Genomic DNA, 20,680 nt, shown 5'->3' with positions numbered 1-20,680 from the left:
AAGGAGGGAAAAGGTTGCAACAGAGGGAGAGAAACCAAATCTGGCTTGGGCAGATCAGATGCATCTCTAAAAACAGGCACTGAAAAAAGGATAAAGGAGCGAACACTCAAGTTTTGAGAAGAGAAGCCGATGGATACTTGATAATTGGTGTTAAGGAGGGTCAACCCTCTTGAGAGGGTTGGATATGACCACATTGTAACTGAACTATTAAATTGGTGCAGGTTAAAGGACATTAAACAGGCTTCATTCTCCTTAATAAATCAATTTCTCTGCACTCTCTTTCTTCTGAGTATGAAAATAGAAGATTAAAGCCACTTAAGCTACAAGAAGTGAGTTTTTATACTCTTCAGTCATATTGCCTTTTGTAGGAAAAGCATCAGCAGGAGTTTTTCAAGTCTAATACTCAGAGTTTCATTCAAAAGCTTGCCAGCCTGCGTGTGTGTATTTATATCTCTTTGTTCCCAATTACATTAGCAGCGCCCTGCCCACGTCCTCACAGCCTTTTAGCCCCAAACAATGTGTGATCCAGGGCCAGACAGCAGCACAGCTGCCCACCAGTAGGGAGCTCAGATCTTCTGTGGATTACCAATAGAAACAGATTTCTCATCTACCCCCCTGCTGTCTCTTTGTTGGATATGTATTAAAGTGTCTTTACAAGCCTAAATCTGATTAATTTATAGATTAAAGGAGTTAATCATTCATCCCCTTTAACTTTTCCAAATCTTCAGGAAAAAAGGTTGACAAACTCTCATTAGCATGATAATGTTATAGGAAGTTTCAAGGTAATTTATTCAGTTTTTATTCTGTCTAGTAAATCTTCACCTTTTAAGAAGTTTTGGTTACATCTACAGTGAAGGGATTACTTGATAATACCTTGAAAACTATTTAGACAATTAGGGAGATTTTTGCATTATTTTAATTGGAATTCTGGGGAGTAGTTAAGGGTAGACAGCACATTACCTGCAGTAGATATTGTTTTAGAGGACTCACTGCCACCACCAAGTTGGACAATCAATGTGATGTTCTTTTTCTGAAATGCTGGGTTAGCTTCACATGAGATACAACTGGACACAAACACTTTTAGAAAGGTCCACTATTTGTCTCATTGATCCAAAGAATATATAAATATATTTCCAAAATGTCTTGTGGCTCATTGAGATGTGTTTTAGCAAATGTCAGATAGGTCTCTATGTCAGACGTTTTTTTTTTTCGTTGTTAATTTTTACATGATGTTACACTAAGGAGTAACCAAAAAGCGAAAACTGAAGAAATGTAAGGGAGCATATACAATTCCACTATATGTATTCCGGGAAACTTCAGATAAAAGCCCCAGGCTTTGCCCCTTTTGCAAAGCCTGGGGCTTTCAAAACCCACCATACATTTTTTTCAGTTAGCATTTCAGTTTCTTGGTGCTTTACTTTCACAGGAAAAAGGTCCTGGTATGTGAGTAGGACTTTTCAACAAGCCTGGGGCTTTGCTTAATAGGTGGGGTTGTGTGCAGCAAAGCAAAACAGTCTGCCACTTGGAGGAGTAAGGAGCAATCATGAGATAAGTTTCCAAACACAGTGATGGGACATCTGAAGCCAGGCTTCGAGGCGTGTACCGAGTAAAAAGGGGGCATGTCAGACGAAGCTCCGCTTCGGAGCTTGTGTCATATTGAGGAAAATCACGTGATCAAACGAGGCCTCGCATTACATCTGCCACGTCATTGCTTCATTTTGCGTATAATTTTTTAAAATAAAAGCGCAATGAACCCTATTGCTTCGTGGGTGAGGTCATCTGCCGGCGAAGAAACCGTTGAAAATCTGAAACAGTGAAAAAAAGTCCTGTTCCTAAATAAAAACAATTAAACCTACAATCCAGAAATTTCAAAATTTTCTTTTGTTTGATTAGGAGATACATCAGAATCACACATCAAAAGCAGACTAAAAGCCATTGGAAGAGGCAAACTCTATGTGTAACTTAATATTAAGAATCAGAACTAGAACTCCCAGGAAGAGATGATTTTAAACAAATTCTGTTTTTCAGGAAGCAAGTTTCAAGCTCAAAGCATACAGACTCTGCCCCAACAATCACTCAATTCCCAATACACTAAAGTAACACATATCTTCATTGTCTAAGTAGTCCATGACATAAAAAACCCCAATACAACCACTGATGGTAAAAGAATTAGATTAGCTACAAATCAATTTAATAATTAAAATATGACAATTAAATATGATTTAATTGATTCTCCTCTTACTAAACATGAGTTTGATGAAAACCTTGTGACTATTTTGCATTTACTAATTTTTGGAAGTATGATCCAACTAAGTGACAAGTCTGTTACAGTTTCACCAGCAGATGTCACTAGTGAGTGATGAATGAAGCATTGAGTAAAGAACCTTTTTCCAAACCAAAGTGTTGAAAAGCTTCATTGCTTCATGTGGCTTCATTTGCCCATCACTAGTATTTACTAAAGCAGACGGAATAGGGTAGGGTTGGTGTAAACAGGCTAAGGAGGTGTAATGCCATCAGTAAAACCAGTTGTGCATTCTCCATCCTTTTTCTTTGGAGTCCGGACAACTGGCAGGATACAGATACAGATTTAAAATCTGCCTTTGTCTGTTTGGCCTAAAGTGTCTTTTTGCTGCCACCCGCTGGACCGAAGTTGTACTGCAGTTTTCATCACAACTTCTACATACACCATTAGGGTGTTTTACATTAATGGCCTCTTGCAAATGGAAATGTCTCAAACTTAAAACCAAAGCTGTAAATCCTGGAACTTGCAATGGAAAGGGGCTAATTTAGCATTTGTAAAGAAACTTTGACTTAAACCACTCTGAATTATGAAGGTTTGAGTGGTGTTAAGTGAGGTCTTTGTCTGAATAGCCATTAGCTGGACTCCTCTATAAGAATATCCTTCTGATTCCACAAACTGAAACAGTTTGGATTGTTCTTCACTTGAAACCACTTGACTGGTCCCAACTTCAGTAAATCCAAAGTAGATCTTTAATAGACACTCAAAGTGTGTCTAAAACTGACCTTTTATTTTATCGTTAGGCAAGTGAGTGCACTTGTTAATAAATCTAAATAATTATTATAACTTGCATAGTCTACATTCAGCTGTGTGTTATTCAGTTTCTACGTGTAGTTCTTTTTTTTTCCAATTAACTCATAAATTAAAGCTCTAAATAACAACTGATTTCTGAAATCCACATTAAGAAACATCTACAGTACATCACTAGATAAGCATATATATATATATATATATATATATATATATATATATATATATATATATATATATATATGGTTTACCTTTATCTCCAAGCCCATTTCAAAAGTGTTATTGCTTATTTCTTCTCATCAGTTTGATCCAAAGGACAAGATGGAGGAGGCACAATGACTTTCTTTCACTGGTTGTGTGTGTCTACTGCCCTCTCTCTGTCACCAACACGTATCTTAAGCCTGGCAATCTGTGAGAGAGAGAAAACAGTGAGAGGAGTGTGTGAATGTGGATTCCAAGTGACACATGTTCAGTTAAAACACCCCCCCCCCTCCACCACCACTGAAAATGTTGTAATATCACCCTCCACTGTGCAAGTTTAAACTCATGACAAAACATAAAAACTGCAGAGTCAGCACAAACATGGTCCATGTAGGTAAGTAGCTCAGCTTCTTCACACACACACACACACACACACATACTATGATTCTGCTGAACTACATACAGAATCTCTGCAGCAGCCTCAGCGCACTTTGCTTCAGATAAAGGCCCCTTTTTATTATCAAGGACACTCACACATGGAGGGTGAGTGGGTGCATTACTGCAAGGAAAAAAAAAACATCTTTGTGACTGTGCATATTGTTTTTAGATCCGTTCTTGTAATAGGTTTTCACATCACATTCATGCTTTTCCCACGGGACCATGGAAACCAGATCTGCAGAGAACTTCAGATGGTGTCACGTGACAAATCATAGGGAAAAAAATGCATGCTCATAAGCTTAGAATGAACTGTATTATTTATGAAATAATGTTTTAGAGGTAATGAGGTGTATTGTTATTGCACAAGGTTAGGATTGGAGGAATGGGCTTGTGTTGCTTTAGATAATAATTATTTTTCACTTTTGACATGTACCCCATGAAGCCTCTGGTTTTGTGTTTCACAAGGTTTTGGGTTTGTACCTTTTCTGTTCACTCTCCTGTTATTAATTTTCCATTAGAAATATTACTTGAACACATGAAATACAGTTTACTGTTGCACTAATGATAGCCCACTCTATTTATTTATACGCCCTGGAGATACAAATACACATCAAATGCAACCTTGCCTTGTAGACATTAATACTACACGTTATAGAACCTTTTACATTCTAACCCAGGTAAAACAAAGATAGCTATTTCATTGGCATTGCATACCAAAAAGAGCACGAGGCAGAAAAACTTACAATACTTCCATCCATCCATCCATTTTCTGTCACGCTTATCCCTGTTGGGGTCACGAGGGTTGCTGGTGCCTATCTCCAGCATTCAATGGGCGAGAGGCGGGGTACACCCTGGACAGGTCACCAGTCTATCGCAGGGCGCACAATACTTGTTTAACTATTTGACATTAAGTCACCATAAACCAGAATCTGCTACGTGTTTTATTGGTATGTTATGGACCAACACAAAGTGATCAATGATTGAAAGTTGGCAGAAAAATGGGATACTTGATTAAGTTTAGGTGAATATTGCAAAAACATCAGCCATGCCCATTGTTTGATTGGAAACTGTTGTGCAGCAGTTAATAACTGTATTTTTAGAACTATAAGGTGCACTTAAAATCTTTCAATTTTCTCAAAAATTGATGGTGCGCCTTATAATCTGGTACGCCTTATATATGATAAGCATACTTGTGCTTACTGACCGATTTTATGTGGTAGAGTGTGCTAAAAAAATCCGTTAAAATGTGTAAGTATGACTTTGGTTAGTAATGAAGCTGCTCTGTTCAATGGATATTCGGAGCATTACGGTAAACTGTGTCACTACCTGATTGGACCCCTGAGCTGTCTACAATGCTGCCTGACTGTAATGTTGAAGCTAGAAGTGCATTCATGTAAAGGCCCCCAAATACTCGGGTGTACTTCACTCCACTGAGGTCCGCGTGTACTTGAGACGTACTCAAGGCGGACTGAGGTACATGCAGAGCTCAATTTTTATGACCGCATATGAGGTGTCACACTCTATACTGCTCAGCGGCAGGAAAGTTTTACATCAAACAGTTTTATATGTGACAGCGAGCTTGATACATTGAGCTGCTTCAAGCAGGCGGTCGCAAGGACGCACAGCACCCCAGTCCCTCTCTGTTCTCACTGACAGGCGGGAGCCTGCACGAAAAGAAACAGCTCTAGGTGCTCAGCTAGCTAATCACACATTTTACCATCTGTTCCGCCACTTCATCCCACTTACAGAAAGAGTGGGAATTGTTGGAGTTTGCCACAACAAATGTAGGCATGGAGTCCACCAAGCTCACAGTATGCGCACAGTACACCCAAGTATGTCGGGCAGCCCGCGCCCGCAGTACACGCTAGCAACAATAAACCAAGTGAGTTAATTCAATATAAAAGTTATGGTTTTTTTGCCTTATGTTAGAAACAGGGCAGTATGGTACAACTACTCTGTCCTCGAGATAGAGACTGGTAGCTCTCCCTCTAAGGAGAGAGCTGTGTACGTGAAGAGGAGTGATATTACACAATTGGGAAGAATATTTAGTGCTCCTTATAATCAGGGGCGCTTATGGTCTGAAAAATACGGTATTAATAGGTGGCAAAGAGAATCTTTAATAAATAAGCATGTAGGTATACAATCCTTGAAATTAATCCAACTTAATCTTAAAATCTGCCTCACTGTTTAATCTCTTATGCATGTATTGATTGTTTTTGTCTTAAAAAGCACTTTGAAATATCTGATAACTTTAAATGTGCTATATAAATAAAGCTCAACTGATAAGCTCACTTCTTAAAACTTGATTGTTTGCTGCTGATTATTTGGCTTCCTTTCCTTCCACGCAGCATCTACCCTGAGCACATCATTAATCCCGCAGTTGCTCTGGGTGGCAATGAAAGGATCTCAAAGGCAGGAGGTGATTTATGGGTAAATGGGTGCTTCTATGACAAGTAAAGTAATGAGAAGACAGGTCTGTTTTTTCCGCTAGCTGTGTTTTGCCTTTGCAGTGCAACATGAACATAAGGAGTGAAGAAGGCGACTTCACTTAACCATCTAGTTTTCACTTTAATACAGAGGAGAACTGGTACAAAGATAAGGGATTTGCGTGTACATCCTTCGGCTGCTTTGTGCAAGTGTGAGCTTTTCCAAAGCAGGTTTATGGCAGGTGTGTCTACATACAGTATGTACAGCCGAGATAAAGAAAAATCAGGTGAGAGAGACGAGTCTGCTGTCAGGATGGTGGGGTGAGCGGACAGGCAAAAAGGAAAGACAAGAGAGTCAAACACAAAGAGGCTTCTAGCATTTACCGACTCAGATCCATGGCTTGGTTGGCAGAGCTCCATATCTCCTGAATGAGAGCGTGACGGGGTTTGTGTCTGTGTCTGTGTTAGCTGAGAGGAGGCTGCAGGATGTGAACAAGAATCCCGGCCAGCTTCCCTTCAGCGGACTTGTTCACACAGGCTTTGGTCTCACACGTCAGCTTCTGTCCTAAAAATGGGTGCAGCTGCTGAGATGAGTTTCACCCTGCAGGAAAGTAACAAAAAATGAATAAAAATCTGAAGGAGGGTGAGAAGGTTTGCAAATAAAAAAAAGTAAGATTAACACAATATCAAAAGCACACATTGTTTAGAATCTATTTTGTGTTTAGATGATTGTAAGCTATACTGCAATTTAATTGACTCAATAAAAGAAAAATCCCTAATTGTTTTCCAGGCAAACCAGGGAGCAGGAGACGCCTCCAGATTTCTTCTACTTCTCCGACTTTGAGAGACATAATGCTGAGATTGCTGCTTTTCACCTGGACAGGTTAGTCCTATTATGTTTTCCCTCCTTCAAAACTCATGTTTAAAACATAATAATTCGATCCACTCAAAAAATCTGAAAGCGGTGGTTTAGTCTTGCAACAAATTCCATAGGATTAAGTACGAGGGATTAGATAACACGGTTGGAGAAGGGATTATCCCGTCTGTTTGCCGTTAAATATATTGATTTCAGTGTGATCCTTTGACTCCGAGGACTTCAGGGGACACAAACAAAGCACTAAGAAGAGCCAAATATGATCGAGAGGAGGATGATGCTGAGAGCAAGATAACTATTTTCAATGCTTACCAAGTGAAAGTCTCACTCTCAGTATTCTCCCCCATTGGCTTTTTATCAATTTTGTTAGATTCTAAACTGTGATTTAATTTTACTTGCTCTTATTATTTTATGTGATGGATCTGCACAAAATAGTCTAAGTTTTATGCAGAAATCCCAGAGGCAAGATGTGGTGAGCTCTTAGAGACCGATCCAACGAAAGTTGCAGCTATATTTGCTGCAAAAGTACCCTTTTCATCCTATTTGTTGTTTCATTCAAAAATAAAAAATAAACGTATTCAAACTTGGAGGAGTGTTCTGCAAATTGAATGTTGCAAACTCTCAAACAATAAAAAAATTTTCCAGGTTGTGAGGCAACAAAACACAAAATGTATGTTTTGTTGCCTCACATGTTTTTGCAGGTTTTGCAGGCCACTGTAAAATGTGGTCACCCTTTTCCATGGGTTTTCATGGGCAGGACGAGCCAGACAAGAATATCCCAGGCATGTCATTACCTTCAGAGCAAGGATCTATTTCTGCAGAGAGGTGCCTGAGGAACCTCTAAAGAGCAATCTTTCTGCACCATGCAGGGTTGCCTTTGAATTTAAACTTCTTACGCAACCATTAAAGCTCAGTTTTACCAGTCGTAGCCGATGCTATCTTGTTGATTCAAACTGGTTCATGACCAGAAGAGATGATAGGAAGATCACTGCCCTCTGCTCATTTGTTATACCTCTGTTCTGTTGAGAACTAATGCGTAGGGTGTTTTCAGTGCAAGCACACAAACACAATGCTGTGAAAAAGCATTTGTCCTCTTTATAAATGTCTTCTGGTTTTGCATTTCTGTCACACTTAAAAGTTTCACCTCATCATATATATTCTAACATCAGTCAAAGATATCCTGAGTAAATAAAAAATACAGTTTTCGGAATGATGACTTCATTAATTAACGGTAAAAGCTATCCCAACTGACCTGGCCCTATGAGGAAAAGTAGGTGCCCTTCTTCTTAAAACAGGATTTAACTTGAAAATTGAAATTGAACTCCCATGAAATTGTTTGACAACTTAAAGTAGGCTAAAAGGTCTCAAAAACAAACAACCATCTCAAGAATTTCAAGAACAGATGCAGAACTTAGTCACTGACAACTGCCAGTCTATAACAGGTTGTAATTTGTGATGCTTTGGGAGTCTAGAGAAGCACAGTCAGTATTATTACCTACAAATGGAGAAAACACCTTCCCAAAAAATAGAAATAAAGTAACATCTTGATGATCCTGGCAATATTCTTTTGACCGCAGATACAAAACAGGGAATGTTTTGGAAGGATAGGCATAAGTCATGTGGCACCTGTGAATCAGTCAAATAAACAAAATAAAGGTTTTTGAGTGACTTTGTGAAAGTGTAGACCTAAATGCTGACTGATATGCTGCAGCATGACCTTAAAAGGCCATCTCATGTGGCTAGATTTAAAAAAAAAAAAAAAACAGAGCCAGCAAATTCCTTTACAGGGATGTTAAAAACAACAAGTCATATTGCAAACATCTGATGGCAGCTGCTGCAGCCAAAGGTGGCAAAATCAATTGTTAGGTATAGGACGCAGTTACCTTTTCACACAGGGTAGGATAGGTTTATTCTACCAATAAATAAGGGTGGAAATAGTTTTCACTGCATTGCACTGTATGTGCTTTTTTTCCCCCAGAAAACACATTTAGGAGCTAAAAGTTCTTAGCAGGACAGAGGAGAAAAGAAATGTTTTTCTTTTTTCATATTTTACTCCACTGGTCATTAAGATATAAATAATATTTATCATCACAGTAACACAATCACACAATTAAAAGTTTTTGAAAAATCTGAGCTTAATTTTGTGTACCTTTATTCAGTAAGGAAAAGTGTTTATAAGTTAGTAAATAATTCTCATAAAAAACATGGCCTATTGATTTACAATAAAGATAAAAGAAGCATGATTTTATACTTCACTTTTTAAAAAAAAAAAATAACCAGTGTTTGTTTGTTGAAGAGTGGAAAAGCATCTCATGCCCACTGCTAAGAAGGCTGGGGGAATGTGTTTCTCTTCTAAAGGACCTGCAAACCTCCTGAGACTGCAAGGCCTCTGGAATTCTAAACATAAATCTTGTGGACTCTACCAGAGAACTGAGAATGGGCAGCCATTGTGTCTTTCAACAGGACAATGATACAAAACATTTTCCCAAATCAACAGAGAAACGGTTCACTAGACACAAAAAAAAACTACTCCTCCATGGCCATCTCAGTCCCCAGACCTAAATCCAACAGAAAACCCATCAGGTGAGCTGAGGAAAAGTGAGCATAAGACATCTCTGGGAGATCTAGAGGGATTATGTAAAGGCAAAGGGTCAGGAAGCCTTCTCTCTGTATACTCCAGCCAAGTGAAACATTATAGAAGAAGACTAATTTATAAAATATACAGAAAAGGGGATGTACAACATATTGGCACCAGGAGTACCAATAATTGTGATAGAGCTGATTTTCTGATAAACAATTATTTCTTTACTGAATTTGTTTTCACCACTAAACAAATGGAGTTATTTTAAAGTTTTTTTTGCTTTTTTGTTCAATACATCTTCGTGCGAGAATAGGCTGCTGCTGCAGTAAAAGATGAAATTATCTTTAGGCTTTTTCACATCTTTACCAGGGGTGCCAGAAAATGTTGCCAACAGACACTCATGCATGCATGCATACGCACAGGTGCCCCTTTGTCGCTTGGACCCAACGTGACGGTGCAGTTTGCAGGCCCTGAATGCTGCGTTCTGTAGGGTAAAGTTTCACACACTCAGCCGGGGCCGTTTGTGTGTCCACCCAATCCCAGGAGGCTCACTTTTGGTCTCGAATGGTTTCAGGGTCGTCGGGGCAGCAAACATACAGTGAGGCAGGCTAAACAGGAGCTGAATAGGTATAGTGTTCGGATATAAAAGCATAAAAGAATAAAATGAGTTAGAACAAGAACGAAGGACCGGACTTGACGTGTGTAAACTGAACCTGACACAAATAAAGAGGATGAAATAAAAAATGTCTGGTTTGGGAGATATTGCTTATGGTGTTGTTGATTTGTGGGACATTAACAGTAGGCAATAACATGCTCCATGTCTTTCTGAGTTGAGCGCGTTGTTTAGCACGTGGTGAGTGGACTCTACCAGAGAACTGAGAATGGGCAGCCAATGTGTCTTTCAACAGGATAATGAAAAAAACATTTTCCCAAATCAACGCAGAAATGGTTCAGTAGACACAAAATCAACTGCTTCTCCATGGCCATCAAAGTCCCCAGACCTAAATCCTACAGAAAACCCATCAGGTGAGCTGAGGAAAAGTGAGCATAAGACGTCTCTGGGAGATCTAGAGAGATTACGTAAAGGGGAAGGGTCAGAAAGCTTTCTCTCTGTATACTCCAGCCAAGTGAAACGTTAAAGAAGAAGACTAATTTATAAAATATACAGAAAAGGGGATGTACAAGATATTGACAGCAGGAGTACCAATAATTGTGAAAGGGCTTATTTGCTTAAAAACAATTTCCTTACTGGATTTGTTTTTACCACTTGATAAATTGACTTCATTTAAAGATTTTTTGTTTGATTGTTCAACAGAAACACAGTAAAATTGATCAATTATCAATAATTCTGGTGAGATAAAATAAAACTGCTGTTTGTCCCAGTTTCCTCCTGTTACTCTTGGCTATTATTTAACAGACCCAGTGGTGTTGGTACATCCTGTGAAGCTAGGTTTGCGTTTTGGTGAATGTGTGTCAGAGCAGATGATGAGATGATGGAAAGCAGCTCATAAAAAGCTGATCAGGTGCTCTGTGTTGACAGAAATGTACTTCAAAGCTGCATCTGAAAGTTGGAAACTGTGCAGATCTATTAAACTTGGATGTCATTACACTCAGACACTCCCTGTTAAATCTTAGATCTTCATCAAACTCTAAATGATCTCTAAATGCTTGTTTCTCCATCTTCATGTCATTTTAGGGTCCTTGACTTTCGCAGAGTGCCTCCTGTGGCGGGGCGACTTGTCAACATGACAAGCGAGATCAGAGATGTGACGCGTGACAAGAAGCTGTGGAGGACCTTCTTCATCTCGCCAGGTAGGGACTGTAGCTGCAACTTGGCAGAAAGACTTACTGAGATGAAACAAAAAAAAAGAGGAGCCGTATTTAACTCTTTTCCTCCTGCTGCAAGCAGACTGAGCAGCGACAAAGCCCTGAGTGTACTATACATGATCTAGCACAGCAGGGCAAAACCTCTCCACATGGTGGCACTGTAACTCAGCAGATTTCAAGTAAAGTGCCTGAGAAGGAAATATGACAATACTGTCTACTAAAACAGTTTGTAACTGACTGTTGATCAAATGTATTTATTATTTACTAAAATTAATTTCCAAAAGAAGTTTTTTTTTTTTTTACAGTATTGATATTAAGCAGATTTTTTTTATTATTCTTAAAAGTCAAATGAAATTCGAAAAAAAGTAAATGTGTTTAACCTTATTTAAAATTATTTTAAAAATGGTTTGTCTTTTTTCATAATATATGTATATATATTTTTGCATTTGCTTTTCCCTTCCCCACTCTCCCTCTAACCCAATCCACATCTTCTTCTCTCACACCGACTACCTTCATGTCCTCCTTCGCTCCACCCATGAATCTCCTCTTTGGTCTTCCTCTAGGCCTCCCGCCTGGCATCTCCAACCTCAGCATCTTTTTACTGATGTACTCACTATCTCTCCTTTGTACATGTCCAAACCATCTCAGTCTGGCCTCTTTGGCTTTATCTCAAAAACATCTAACATGAGCTGTCCCTCTGATGTCCTCATTCTTGGTACTATCCATCCTCATCACATCCAAAAGAGAACGTCAACCTCTTCCTCTCTAATGCCTCCAGCTCTGCCTCCTGTCTCTTCCTTGAGTCCCACTGTCTCTAAGCTATGCAACGTTGCTGGACTCATCACTGTCTTGTACACCTTTCCTTTCATTCTCGCTGATACTCTTTTATCACACAACACACCCGACACTTTTCTCTGCCCATTCCAACCTGTTCTGATACGTTTATTCACCTCTTTTCCTCACTTGCTGTTGTATTTTATTCAGTTCCAGTTATTTATTGCACCAATCCACAAAAAAAGTCATCTAAAGGCACTTTTCTAAAACAGATTTGGTGGATTATATAGTATATTAAGTTTAATCATAAACAGGTCCAAAGTTAATTGCAATCATTTTAATTCGATCCTAGATATGAATCAATGCAGCTATATATATTTAGCTATTTATTGTGTAAATTAGTAAAATTATGCGCAATTGGGTTTAACTCAGACCAATAAATGGGGTAAATTGCTTCCAAATTGCTTGGTATGCATAAAATATGCAGTGACGGGCATTGATGGGATACATAAGCCACCTTGGTTGTGTGGCGGTTTGGGTGATAGTAGTCTACAAGAGGTTAACCAGGGCCATGGTAATCATATATGGGTTTCCTTAAATATATAAGCCAGACTTGCACTAAAGTGTGGCATTTTTTATAATGCTTTCTTCTTCCAATCATGTTCTACATTATTGTTTAAAATTCTCAAATGACATTACATATAGAATAGGGTGACCAAACGTCCGTATTTCCCGGGACATGTCCGTATTTCACGTCCTGTCCCGGGCGTCCCGGGTTTTTTTTAGAAAGTGAGGAAATGTCCTGTTTTTTAAATTACCTTCATTGGACCATTAAATTGACAGGCACTAGGGCACTGCGCACACACTGCGTGTGACGTAATCCCTGAGCCGCGTCAGTGCGGGCAGCCCTGTTCTTAATCAGAAGATAGATAGCGTGGCTGTCAGTACGCCAACAATCACTGAGCTATATAATACACTGCAGTGCTGATTTTGCCGAAAAACTGAAGTCACTGGCCGCCATCTTGCTCCTCCCTACTCTCACAGAATCCCATAGGATTTGGTTGCAACAACAAGCAGTTTTCTGGCTGAGTGAAAACATTTCACAGGTAATTCTACAGTCAGTGGATGTACTAACACTATCAACTACTAGAAAATTAGGTGCTGAAATATTTTTCATGTTATTCATATTAAATATATATGTATATATATATAAGTATGTGTATATGTATTTATGTATATATATGTATACATATATGTAAATATATGTTTTTGTATATTGTTATTTATATATTTATAAATGTTAAAATTTATTTATAAATGTATAAATTTAAGCCCCCCCCCTCCCCTGAACATGAAAAAATCCTTGTTATTCGATGCTGTAGCGCACATATTCCCTAGTTACTGGGGGAAAATAGGGAGTACCAATATGGCGGCTGGTGGCTTCAAAGTGACTCGTTCTAACAGCCGGCGATTAGCACTCCAGTGTGTAATATAGCTCAGTGCCAACAACATACCAAAGCTCAAGTGTATGTTTACCGACGATTTACAAAAGAGTTTCCCTGCTTTCAGACCGGGTCGAGACAAATGGGAGGCCTTTATTGTGCTATTCATTCATTACAGGCATTTTTTAATAAATGCATTTTGAATAAAATTATCATTTGTTATTGGAGTTATTGCTGTTGACTTTTACTGAAAAGCATTTTTAATAAACCAACTGTAAATATCATGTTAATGTAGGATTACGTAGGCCTATGTTAAGTGAGTGCATGCTACAGACATCTCTATGCATGGGAACAGGAATTCCCCCCCCCCCACCACACCCGCTCCAAGGTGTCCTGGTTTTCCCAAATGAAAATATGGTCACCCTAATATAGAAGCCTGTTGAGAAGAGCTCTCTGTAAGAATTTCATCATTAACGGAGCAATAAGTAAGAAATTACCTCAAAAGTAACAAAAATCATTCTAATTTGTCACCCAGGATGGAAGCCACATTGCCAGTAAACAACCAGTCCTCTCCATCAACAATGTCTTACTCAAGTTTTTCTCCTTTCAAACCTAGAGGTACGGTCCAGAACCTCTAGGTTTGTGGCCCGTGTTTACTTCCTGGTTCCTGAGACGATCATATGACAGTTCCCAGGGTTCCCAAAAAAGAGTGCAGCATTTGATATTTTATCTTGGCAAAAGAGCAGCAGCCTGCTAGCATAGAATAGAACCTGTCCTGTGGAAGGAAAAATTCAGTTACACACTGTTCAGTAACAACATATTAGATTGTTGTAAACGGCAGGCTGTTATACTGATTTGAGCCACTGGGTGTCGTTGTTGCATATTTCTCCTTTAAACAGTAAAAATCAATACATTCACTGGTGTGGTAAATTCACCTATTTTTTAGTTTTGATGTTTAGTCCTAATTCACTGCAAATTTATTCCAGTCTGCAGATAGAACACAAATTGATAGTATTTATTTGTCATTAAAGGGAAGACTGTACTTCTTTTTAATTTGATTTGGTCAAAAATATGTTCTTTTTTTTTAGTTTTGAATCTTTTCATGTGCAAATTGCTTTTAATTGGGGTGAAGCTTAACTTCACAGTTTGAAGGTTTCTGTGCATAGAAATTAGCAAATTGCCTCAACTTCTAAGTAGGAATTCTGTGTCCCCTTGTTTGCATCTGATGTGTGACTTTAAATCTTGATTTTTACACATAGACTTATCAAGCTATTCTTGGTTATGTTTTTAAATTTAACAACGCATTTTTATTCCCACCTCACAAAAGCCCCTTAAACACTCTTCATGTACTGTTATTTTTCTTTTTGCATCCATAAATGTAATAAAACAGCATAGAGCAATAAATAAAAACATAATCATTGCATTGTAAGTATATAATCTAGTAGGTGGAACACTCATAAGGAGTTAATTTTCTAAATATACAGTGTTGTAGGAGAAAACGTGAAAATAATTTCAAACTGACATTTATTTATTGTGATACTGATATTTCCTTGAAATAGATTTGTCTTATTTATAAAATTAGAAATTTATAAACCGTTGCCAGGTTCTCTTTAAATGAGCTGGGATCAACGTTGTTTTACACTGTCCACATTTCCATCCTCATTCAAATTATGTACACACAGATATAAATTTACCATTACGAAAACACTTATCCTACCTTTCTCTCTGATGGCATTTTTAAATTCATCTCCTATTTTCTATCCATAGCCAACAACGTCTGCTTCTACGGTGAATGCTCCTACTACTGCTCCACTGAGCATGCTCTGTGTGGTAAACCAGACCAGATCGAAGGCTCGCTAGCAGCCTTCCTACCAGACCTGAATCTGGCCAAACGCAAGACCTGGAGAAACCCCTGGAGACGCTCATATCACAAGCGCAAGAAAGCAGAGTGAGCAAGTTTTATCATGGCCAAACACATTATCAGGCTTTAATTATAGAATTTTTTTTATTGTGTTTGGAATTTACCAACAACCCCCCCCCCCCCCCCCCTCATTTACATGTTTTCAGGTGGGAAGTGGATCCAGATTATTGTGATGAGGTGAAGCAGACACCCCCATATGATCGTGGAACCAGATTGCTGGACGTCATGGACATGACCATCTTTGATTTCTTAATGGGTAAGGCCGACAAATTGTTTGTGTTAAACCCATAAAGAAATTAAAAGCATTTAGCTCACTAATTATTTGATATTATAAGAGATAAGGACAGTTTTATCTTTACTTTCCTACTATACAGGCAACATGGATCGGCATCATTATGAAACTTTTGAGAAGTTTGGAAATGACACGTTTATCATTCACCTTGACAATGGAAGGGGGTAAATACATTCAGCTATTGTAATTATTCTGTTTTGGCTGGGATTGTGTGCTGGGTCTGTGTCTCAATATAAGGCTGCTGTTATTATAGATATTATAGATATTATTATGCAAAGGTGTTCATACCCCTTGAACTTTATAGCATCTTTTTGTTTCAGCCACAAATTTCAGTCGATTAATATTGAATTTTATGTGATAAGCCAACATTAAAGAGCGCATTAAATGAAAGTAAAAGGAGGTAAGGTTCATATGTATTTACAAATAATCTAAAATGTGTAGCATGCATTTCTGTTTAGCCCTCTTTGCTTAGATACACCGAAATTAAATCAATTGCAACGAGCCATTTGCCTTCAGAAATATCTGAATTAATAAAGTCTTAATCTCAGTATGAATGCAGCTGTTCTGTAAAGACCTCAGAGGTTTGTTGGAGAACATTAGTGGACAAACTGAATCACAACCAAGGAACACAGAAGTTAAAATTGTGGAGAGGTCTAAAGCAGGTATGGGTAAATAATGACAATCAGCGTTCTGTGAACATCTCACAGATGCACTATTAAGTTGTCCAAAATTGGCAGAAGAATGGCAAAACTGCTAAATGTCTATCACCTAAACCACCATGCCAAATTTGGAGAGCTATAATCAGTCAAGCAGCCTAGAGGCCCTTGATGACGCTGCAGGAGCTCAAGTGGGAGAATCTGTTGACAGGTCAATTATCAATCATACACTCCACCGATCTGAACTGGAGTGGCAAGAAGAAGAAAAATCCAAAAGAAGTTCTGTTTGCAGCTTATCACGAGCCATAAACAGAGAAGAGTAAATATGTGGAAAATGTGCCCTTTTCAGATGAGACCAAAATTTAACTGTTTGGCTTGACCCTTTAACGCACTATTCCCTCTGATGAAACATGGTGGTGGAAATATGTTGTGAGAAGGATTTTCTCCAGTAGAAGCAAGAAAGCTGTTTAGAGTCAATGGAAGGTACGATGACGTTAAATGTAGGGCAACCCTGGCAGATTTGTTTTCTTATATCCTTTTCCTTCTCCTTCACAAATGTCCATTACTTTGGTCTATCACATGAAATCCCAATAAAATACATTAAAGTTTGTTGTAACATGACAAAATGTGAAAAAGTTTTAGGGGGTGAGTACTTTTCAAGGCACTTTACTTTGTTAATATGTCACAAACAATAAAGAGCTTGCTAAATGTGTTTGAGATGAATAATACTTTTATATTTTTTCCTTGTAGATTTGGAAAACACTCACATGATGAGCTGTCCATTCTTGTGCCTCTCAGCCAGTGTTGCAGGTCAGATTTCATTCATTTCGTCAATTTTTTTTTGGGGGGGGGGTGTAAATCTTATTTTTTAGGCACAATCTAAATATGAATAACACAGTTTAGATCTTTTAAAGAGTTTAGAAGGGATGTTGTAAAATGTAAATTATTCTGCAATCTACAATCTCATCTTTATTCTAGTCTTTTAAAGTGCTCATCTGCATACTATAGTAAAACTTGAACAGCTTCCTGACCCTGGTTTTCTTACAGGGATCTTAGTTTAACTGTGATTAAAGTAAGACTATTTTAACATCTGGGTTGTTCCTGTTTATCCAAATTATTTTTTCCTAAATAATGTTTAACATGTTCCTGTTGCGAAATGTTGATTATTCCAGTAAAAGATGCCAAAAAGAAACTGTCTATGTATGCACCAAGATGCCGCAGTAAATCATGATCCCATAGAAGGCTTAGGAGGTCTTGACCAGTTTTACAGTGACTTTTAAACTTTCAGCTAGTTTTTAATTTTGAGCTAGAGATCTAATTAAAATTAATGGAGTGATAATTGGAAGAAAATACATCCTCCTGATACATCCATCTTTTAAAAATGTTAAGATCATGTTTGTAATTTCGTTGCTTTTAGGGTCAGGAAGTCCACTTACCTGCGTCTCCAGCTCCTGGCCAAGGAAGAGTACCAGCTGAGCTCATTGATGGAGGAGTCTCTGCTGCGAGACCGTCTGTCCCCTGTCCTCATCCAGCCTCACCTGCTCGCTATGGACCGGAGGCTCCGGCTGGTTCTGCAGGTCGTGGCGGACTGCATAGAGAAAGAGGGTTATGTTAATGTTGTGGAGGAGGACCTCTCTGGGGACACAGCCAATCACAGGGGCCCTGGCCACAGGTAGTGAGGGCGAAAGTCTTCCAGGGTGACAACACTGACAAGTAGCCCTAATGGACCACATGCAGCGTTGGCTGTTTACCTATTGGGATTGGACCAAAAATCCCACCTCTGAAATCAAGCTGAATTCAGTGAATTCCAAGACTGCCATCATTGCCTCTATAGAAACTGCTCTTAGGTGTGTTTATATCAAAAATGTAAAAGAAACATGCTCACGTGGAGGCTTTATAACTGACATATACAGCCATATTTCTTTTGTTTAACTGTTTCAGACATAGAATAACTTCTGCTGTGTTTTGATTTATGACATGGTATGTTTTGTGTGTTTTTATAAATACATAACCAAATGCAAAACACTGACTAACTGAAGGGCATATAGTCAGACAATATAAGCTTTATCATTTATCATGACGTATCAGAAGACTTTGTTAGAAAAAAAGCTAGATTCATTGTTTTCAGTGAATGTTCCAAAAACTATGACATGCCTGGAAACTAACATCTTATAACCTGGAGAATATGGGTATGTCCACACAGTGTGTTTCTAAGCTTTATTTCCCTTGGCACAGACTTGCAGTAAAACAAGCTTAATTTTACTACCTACTTCTGAAAAGTATAAATCTCAAACCCAATTTTTATTTTACAGTTGTACAATAAGAACTTTGACTTCGCCTTAGTTTTTTTTTTTTAAATGTCTCCTTATTTTGTTTATCTTGCACTACATGCATTAAAGCAAACAACATAAAAAATAAATAGATAAACTTAGCAAACCAAAAAAGCTCAATAATTCTGGAATACCACCTATGTCCTTTAATTTATAAAAAAAGAGACCTGACATTTGTTTGTGTAATCAGCCTAGATGTAATCTCAACTTTTCTGGAGTACAAAGTAAGTTTTCCTCTATATACTTTCATTTGATAAGATTTGATGGTCAATTTGTATTTATTTGGTGCACAAAAAAGGTAATACCCGTCTGTCCTGAGTTATATATTCTACTTTTGATTCAGATACTGCAAAATACAGTATTCATCATAAATACTTTAGGTAGAACTACATAATAATAGATAAAGCTTTCCCAGAACTTAGAGGTTATTTTCCTGGAACTTCCCAAATCTTTTAGGAAATGTTCCTGTTAATTACAAACAGGTACTCTCATTGATCGTTCATGGACCTTACCAGATACTTTAAGGAACTTTCATTAAACTTTCAAGAAACTGATCATGTACTTTCAGGAACATACAAGGCACTGTCTGGAACTTTCATGAAATGTACTGTTGTTGTTTTTTTTGTGCAACTTACTGTGTACTTTTAGGAACCAGTAATTATGGTGGGATGACTTGTAACAAAAACTTTAATTGGGTAAAACAAGGCAAGTTCATTTGTATAGCACATTTCAGTAACAAGACAAATCAAAGTGCTGGGGTATACATTCAATTGTCCCAGAACCTCCAAGGTGCTTTCAGAACTTTTATGGGAATTTCCAGGTATTTTCTTGCACTTTGCAGGTTCCATGTAGATCCAGCAATGTACCAAGTTACAAGTCAACTCATAATGCAGCCTGCCTCCTGAAAGTACCAAGGATTTTCCAGTAAAGCGGCAAAAAGGTTTCAGGAAAGTTGCTGATAAGTTCTGGGAGAGTTCACATCGAAGTGCTGGAAAGTACCTGGTAAGTTCCAGAAAAGTTCTGGAAAGTATAGGCTTGTATAACTATGTATTGCTAACATATTTTGTAATTGTTTACCACTGAGACTGACATTCCATTGGATCACACATTTCTGTTTAAATGAAACCAAACAAAAACCTGTTTAATTTTAGAGATTAATTTGTGCAAGTGTTGCCAGTGCAATTGTATTTGTATTTGTTTTTCTCCTAAGAGTCCTGTGTATTGGCTAACCCGGTACTTGTGCAATGCCAGAACTACAGTACTTGAATGTGTTTGGGTTGGCAGTATTAACGGGATTCCCAGAGCTACAAACAGTGTGAAGATGACTTAAAAGAAGAGCGTCTGGGTGAGAACAGAAAACTATTCGCCTCATCCAGATACAGGGATAACCATTGGACACTGTTTCATGTTTTTGATATTTTCTGTGTAAATACCTATAAATATTTTGAAGAGCTATCGAGCTGCACTGCACAGTAGTTTGCTTCTGTTTTCTGCTCTTGCATTGTTACTGTGAAGTTTACAACATGATTAAAGTGTGCAATAAAACAAAAAGGGACCACAGTTGTCTTTATCTGTGGATGTGTAAGGTTTTTTTTTTTTTCTTGTGCCTGAGAGGTATCAAATAGCTGTTAGTGGCTGAGGCAAGAAATATGATGCTGTCCTTGGTGCTGAAGAAACGCAGCAACAACTTGAATGCTCTGTCCATGGTGCTGATGGACCACCATAGCATTGTCGTCAGCAATGTTCAGTAACAGTAAACACCACCCCACTGTCCTTTTGATGCAACCAAAACAGAACCATACAGAGCATCTTATATCATCTTTAATATATCTGACCCATCTGCAGTGCCAGTATAATAAGATTTGAATT

General features: G+C 38.2%; 1 protein-coding gene across 1 annotated transcript in view; it reads left to right on the top strand.

The window, feature by feature from the left end:
• The window catches only part of fam20ca (FAM20C golgi associated secretory pathway kinase a), a 57,623-nt gene extending 37,242 nt beyond the window's left edge, over positions 1-20,381 (top strand). Inside the window, exons 4-10 of the mRNA XM_012872404.3 lie at positions 6,905-6,997; positions 11,266-11,381; positions 15,380-15,560; positions 15,680-15,789; positions 15,908-15,989; positions 17,232-17,291; positions 17,899-20,381. Of these exons, the coding sequence (XP_012727858.3) occupies positions 6,905-6,997; positions 11,266-11,381; positions 15,380-15,560; positions 15,680-15,789; positions 15,908-15,989; positions 17,232-17,291; positions 17,899-18,157 (901 nt within the window). The 3' untranslated portion in view covers positions 18,158-20,381. The remainder of the gene's footprint in view (positions 1-6,904; positions 6,998-11,265; positions 11,382-15,379; positions 15,561-15,679; positions 15,790-15,907; positions 15,990-17,231; positions 17,292-17,898) is intronic.
• Positions 20,382-20,680: the final 299 nt, after the last annotated feature.

The sequence above is a fragment of the Fundulus heteroclitus genome, chromosome 16, assembly GCF_011125445.2.
Source record: "Fundulus heteroclitus isolate FHET01 chromosome 16, MU-UCD_Fhet_4.1, whole genome shotgun sequence".
Classification (NCBI taxonomy): domain Eukaryota; kingdom Metazoa; phylum Chordata; class Actinopteri; order Cyprinodontiformes; family Fundulidae; genus Fundulus; species Fundulus heteroclitus.
This window is presented reverse-complemented; position numbering and strand designations above follow the sequence as displayed.